General features: G+C 47.6%; 1 protein-coding gene across 1 annotated transcript in view; it reads right to left on the minus strand.

The window, feature by feature from the left end:
- The window catches only part of CDYL2 (chromodomain Y like 2), a 63206-nt gene extending 61513 nt beyond the window's left edge, over window positions 1-1693 (minus strand). Inside the window, exon 1 of the mRNA XM_076349207.1 lies at window positions 1615-1693. Coding sequence (XP_076205322.1) covers window positions 1615-1693 — 79 coding nt within the window. The remainder of the gene's footprint in view (window positions 1-1614) is intronic.
- Window positions 1694-6215: the final 4522 nt, after the last annotated feature.

A 6215-nucleotide genomic window follows, 5' to 3' on the forward strand; every position in this document is an offset into this window, starting at 1 on the left:
GGCCGCCGCCCCCGCCGCCCCCGCAGCACCCCGGGCGCGAGGTGAAGCAACCTGGCGCCGGCTCCTGCACTTTGCACAGCGGGCGCAGAGCCGCCTCCATCCCTGCGCCTCCCGGCAGCGCTAAGGCGCATTTTTTCGCACTAATCTGCACATTCAGCACGTCCAGAGCGCCTATGACTTTACCTGGACTTTCTCCACTCTCCGGGCTCATCACACTGCGATCGCCTCCCCATCCTACCGCTAACTCTCGCTCTCCTTCACTCCTTCCTCCTTCTCTCTTGCAAGGCCTGCTAAGATCAAGCCCGATGGAAAGTAGAGGGAGAAAGAGAAAGAGAGAGGCAGAGGGAAGGGAGGGGAGCCGCTCCATCCCTCCCTCCCCCCCCCCGGCACACACGCCAGCCCTTTTCCCCCCACCCCAGCCCTTCCCTCGGCGATTTCCTCCGCTCTTCGGCAACTAAGAGGGCTCCGCGGAGCGGCTCCCAAACGCGCCACCGCTGCCCTCCGCGGCGCCCCGGCCGGCGCCCCCCCCGCCGCCCTCCCGCCCCGCGGCGCCCCGCGGCCCCCCGCTACCTCGTAAAGGTCCCCTGAAGCCATGCTGGGTTGCGGGACTGGGCTCCTCCGCGCCGTCTCCCTCCCTCCACCTCTCCCGCTCCCCCACTCGCTCTCTCTGTTGAGTAAACTGTGTTTTGCAGAATGACAGGCTTTGGGGCTGGCTGTGCGCAGAATCAGAGGCGAGGAGAGGCAGAGAGGCAGGCGGCGGGGCTGGCGTAACCAGCAGCAGCTCGGGCGCACAGCGCCGGGAGCCGCGTCTCCCCCGCGGCGGCGGGGCCGGCGCCCCCCCCCCCAACACCCCGCCCGCCCGCCGCCACCCTCCCCGCCCCCGGGAGGGGACGGGGACCGGGACGGGTACCCCCGCGCCCTCCGGCAGGGAAAGTCCCGGGGCCGCTCGGAGGGCGGCCTCCTCTTCTTCGCCCCCCACCCCGCGCCGAGCCGGGAGCGCTTCAAACTCTTTCCGCGGCCTAAATAAATAAATAAATAAATAAAAATAAAAAAACAAAGGGGGGGGGGGGGGAAGGAGCGGCCGCGCGGCGGGGAGGGCCGCGCCGCCCGCCCAAGGTCACCGCGGGGAGAGGCGGGCGCGGAGCCGGCTCCCCGCCGCCGGCCTCGGGCGGCCCTGCCGGCCACCTTCCCGCCCCCTCGGCGCCGCATGGCCGCCCCACCCACCCCATGGCCATCGCCGAGGAAATGGAGGTGGTGGGATCCCTTCCGCGAGCCCCCCGAGGAGGGGCAGCCTGGGGAGGGTGGCAGGTTTTGGGGCCACCTCTCGCCTCCACCGGCACCCACCCTCCGCCAGGCAAGGAAAGGCCTCTCCCGCTCTCTTGCAGCCATTTTGCAAATTAGCCAGCCCTCTCCAGGAAATGGAAGCTGCCGACCTCCCGCCACCTGGTCTTCACATGGAGGCAGCGGGCAGACGGCATTTTGAAGCGGCTGTGGGACGTGGGGCAGCATGAAGCTGTTGGCAGTTGCCACGTTAGAGCCTTCTGGGCCTTTCGTCTGAGGAAAAGGGCCGCCCCATGACCGCTGGCGTCCTTCCGGCCCACCGCAGTGGCTTACCTGAGTGAGGGATTCCCATGAAGATGGCACCAAGCAAGCCGGACAGCAGCTCGCCCTCCTGCCTGCCTTTATCCGCCATTACTGCCGAATGCCTCCTGCTTGGTGATTCCAAGGTTGAGGAGGTTTTCTCACACCAGCTTGGCCATGAGTGAAGACAAACTAGCTCATCGTGAGAGGAAGCCCCACTTTCCACCAGGCATGATGGAGCCTTGAGGAGACAGGCGCTGGCGTGCGACAAAGGGCCCTTAGTGCGATGCTGTGGCCAATGTGACGCAAAGGACTGTGCTTCTGTGGAGGCCGCTTGAATATCAAGTCATGTTCCTGCAGCTTCACGCTGTGAAGGATTTGTTTCTTCAGGTAGAGTGTTGAGCGTCCTCTGTATATTATCTTTCTTGATACGAAAGAGCGCCATAAGGGTTTGCTCTGACCAGTTCTTCACACCTTGGCTTTGTAGCCAGCCTGCTGTAGTTGTTACCGGCTTTTAGACCCCATGTTCTCATAGCTGACCTCTGGTAGTCATTCCCCCGGAGTCTGGGAGTGATGCTGAGTGCTGCGTGGTCTGGCTTTGCTGTGGTCATGGCTTTCGTTCGTCTTCATTGTGTTGGCATCTCTCATCTTTTGATTTCAGTCCTTTGTGTAACAACGCTGCACTCCACGTTAATGCGGGACTTGGCACTGCCCAGGCTATTATCCAAGTGGCAGATTGGAGCCGGTTGTTGAGTATAATACTGTAAGTCTGGGCATGGTTAATAAATGTCACTGGTATCGAGCACTGAATTATTTCTGGAATTTCATTTATGACCAAAAATCCTGGTGCGGTCCAAGTGGAGTGAAGCTGAAGACTCTTCTGACTGAGAGGATTCCTGTTTGAAATATCGATATTGGGTATTTTGAACATTGTCACTTTTTATCATGAAAGTAGGAAATAACACATGCACATCCAGCTCTTGATTGACCCCCATCTCCTGAACCGTGAATATTACCTCTGGTGATTATGAACTTGCCAGCTAACCAGTTTAGTATTGACTTACAGTTCAATAAAAACTATCTTATGGCAGTTTGGAGCTCAAAGATGTTTATGGTTTGTGTGGTCTGCTGGGTGGTGTGATAATGTTGAATTCCTAAGGACAAGCCACTCTGCTGATGTAAAATGTAACTTTTTTTATCTAAACTGAAGTAACTGGAGGGTTGTTCTCTGCTTTCCAATTTGCCAGTGATACTCGGATTGTTGGGATTGTTGATATTTGAAGAGTAAAATGTTGAAAGAATTAAGAAATACTGTAAACTACCCATGCCTTTAGCAATTTTAGTAATTAGTGCAGCAAAAATTTCTTAATTCCCAAGAAATGCATGACTACTTAATCACACCCCATGGTTTCTGCTTGATAAATCAATTATTTTGTCTTATTGTAAAGTGACTTTTATTGTTTACAGTAGCGAATCAGCTCTTTGGAGTGCTCATTGAGCAGAATATTCCATCAATAAGTAGACATTTAATACATTTCTCTTCAAAGTCTGCTTTATTACACCTACCATTTGCTGCTTTCCACAGCAGTAAACAAAATGGCAGTCAAATGCAGTGAGTCATTTTTCAGATGCATTCTAAAATATTCCTCTGAAACTGTTGGCTTTCTACATAGCATCAACTCTCCCCAAAGGTGTCTTGAATGAATTAAAAAAATGTCCCTTCCCAAGCTGTAGAAGAATATACGTCTTTTCTTTTGAGACAGGTCTAATAATCAGACTGTTCTTTCTGGGCTTTGCTGTTACTCTGTGCTCAGACAGCTTAAACTAGGACAACCCACCCTGCACCATATTGGAAGAAATCTCCATGACCTGGTCTATATTTTAGAAAATTTCATTTACATTGTACAGTGTTTAGATCACATTAACACTGTCGATATTGTTGCCGTAAGATTTACAACCCAAACAAATATTAGTTTGGAAGTTTTGAAAGGGTGAATGCTTTAGTGAATACTTTGAAGAGGGGAAACATCTTTTTCCTGATTACTCATTCCTTGTTTTAGAGTACACAGTCCCCTGGGATGCGACGGTGTGTGAGTCAATAGTGAGGAGCAGAAAGAGGACTTTTGCGATTGTCAAACCCAGGAAAAGTTGATTGTGGTTTCAGTGTATTTCCCTGCCATTTAGCAGAAAACAAGATTTTAAGTTTTAAAAAAATCCAAGTGACCTTTGTTTGCCCAGCAGGTCGCTATTGTAACTTGTCAAGTCATGCAGTATACCCCTGAGTCTTTTGGAAAAAATAGAAATATTTAAACTTATTACCACTTTTTTTTTAAAGTTTCTGATAACAGATTTTCTGGAAATACATATTTTCCAATTTTAATTGCCTTTAAATGGAAGTATCTTTACTCTGAAATGAAATTGCTGCAAAATCCAGATTTTTGTTTAAACTCTAAACTGAACATTTTTACTAAATATGTGATTATTCATTACTCTCATTGTTTCACCGCCTTCTCCTATTTTGCATCCCAAGAGAGCAATGCAAGCAAGGGAGTCATTACAAGTGTGATACGTCACATTTGAACACTTCTTTTGATTTGGTGGATGCTCTGGTTTCCACTACTTTAATTACAGGAATTATCTCTCAGACTGAATAAACTTAAAACCGAAACTATTATATTTCAGAAAGCTAAAATACTGCTGTCATAGCTGTGCCGTTGATTTGTTATTGATTGTTTAGTCAGTCTGTCCAGTGCTATGCAAATACTGTAGATACTGTACAGTCAATAATACAGTTCCCCCAAGGAGCGTACAGTTGAACAGTGCATTTCGGCAGCAAGCTCTATGAAAAGTCGCTGTAAAGGGCTGCGTTGTCTCTTGAAGAGGAAGCTGAATGATGGGCGAGAATAATTTGGTAAATGGAGAAATTGGGAGAATTCCCATACTAAGGTATGGAAATTAAATGAGAAAAGGGTGATAACGAGGCATGGGTGAGAGGAAGGAGAGAAGGACAAGGAACCAAAGGTGGATGCAAGGCGAAAGCTGTGCAAAGCCTTGGCTGTGTGAAAAAATGGGAGGCAAAAGGAATATTTTAGCAGCAGCAACTGGAAGTGAAAGCAGGGAGTAAGGTAGCAAGATGTCTGTCTCTAACCAAAAAAGGGAGGATGACCAGAACATGGAAAAAGTCAGTGAGGGCGAAAGTGAAAGAAAGTGTTTTAGTGAGTTCATAAAGGAAGAGTTGACAGGAAGTGGTGAGTAGCTACAGTAGGAAGAGGAGAGTCATTTATGACGCCACTGTTCTGGCTGGGTGATAGGCAGGATAATGGGTTTCCTAGGGCTTGGTACCGTGGTGGCTGTACACTCGCCTATTAGGTCTGAGAGAGAGCTAAAATACCCCAGGAAGCTTGTCAGAAAAATTATCCAAGATATGAAGTCAAATAGGAGTTGCAAAACAAGATGAGGATGTCCTTAGCATACATATAGCATCTAAAAATTAGAGAATAGATGAACGTGAAAGGAAAATAGGAAGGCGCCATTTGTTTTGCGTAATTGATTTACATTATTTTGTGACAAGAAGAAGTAGACTTGGGAAAAGCCCAATATACTTCGCCCTGTGCCATGCTGTCTTTGAAAGCAAACAAGTAGTTGTGATTGTTTGATTCTGATGCTAAATTAATGTCTTCCTCCAAACCCTTCTTTGGATCTTATAACATGCAATTACTTAGCATCAAGAGGAAGCATTTGAAATAGAATCTGAAATACCACAGTATAATAAAACAAACAATAATATATAGAAAACAAAGTAGTGTTTATTTGTTGGTGTACAGCATATGCCACGGAATAGAACTTTTCTAGGGTTGAAAATACATTTTAATGGCAGCTGTTCTGAAAACCATCTTCTTACAACTTTATGATTCTGTTCTGTTCTATTAAGTATGGCCAATATAGTTTTGCCGTATTTTGGGAAGGGGAAAAATGAAACTTTGACCAAGGATACATGAAAAAATGGATGCCAACTAAGATATATGGAAGAAGAGTTAATACATTAATACTGCATATGGGAATCCATATGATGCCGTTGTATATACTTGCCACTACCCGTCTAGACTTAGAAAATAAGGAAGTCCCATTGCTTAGCATGTATTTGCTTGTCAGTTACTTTCTGTGGGAAATATTTCATATTAAGTATAACGTGTGCCCTGATTCTGTGAGCCGATTCATGTGATCTATTGATTTTAACAGATCTCCATGCAAGTATGAGGATCAACACATTGCAGTCATTTTAACAGACTGACATCACGTGAGAAAGAGAGATGGAGAAAAAACTGCCTTAAAAATTAAAGCACGGAATGGTGTGTCACAGGAGAAGGAAACAGAGATAGTGTACACCATTGCAAGAAAAACAGGCGAGTACAGAAATTACCCTGCTAGAGGAGACTTCACTGTCAAAACAGTGTTTCCCTAAACCAGTACAAGCAGTGTTCCATAACAGCAGTCACTGAAGAAAACCTGGTAGTAAGACTTTGCATCAGATAGAAGTGGCCCAGAATTGGTTGCTGGTGTGTCAGCAAAGGTATGTTTTCCATGGATTATTATCACAGCCACGTAACAGCCATTATAGAAGATGCCTTATCACG

The sequence above is a fragment of the Aptenodytes patagonicus genome, chromosome 11, assembly GCF_965638725.1.
Source record: "Aptenodytes patagonicus chromosome 11, bAptPat1.pri.cur, whole genome shotgun sequence".
Taxonomy (NCBI): domain Eukaryota; kingdom Metazoa; phylum Chordata; class Aves; order Sphenisciformes; family Spheniscidae; genus Aptenodytes; species Aptenodytes patagonicus.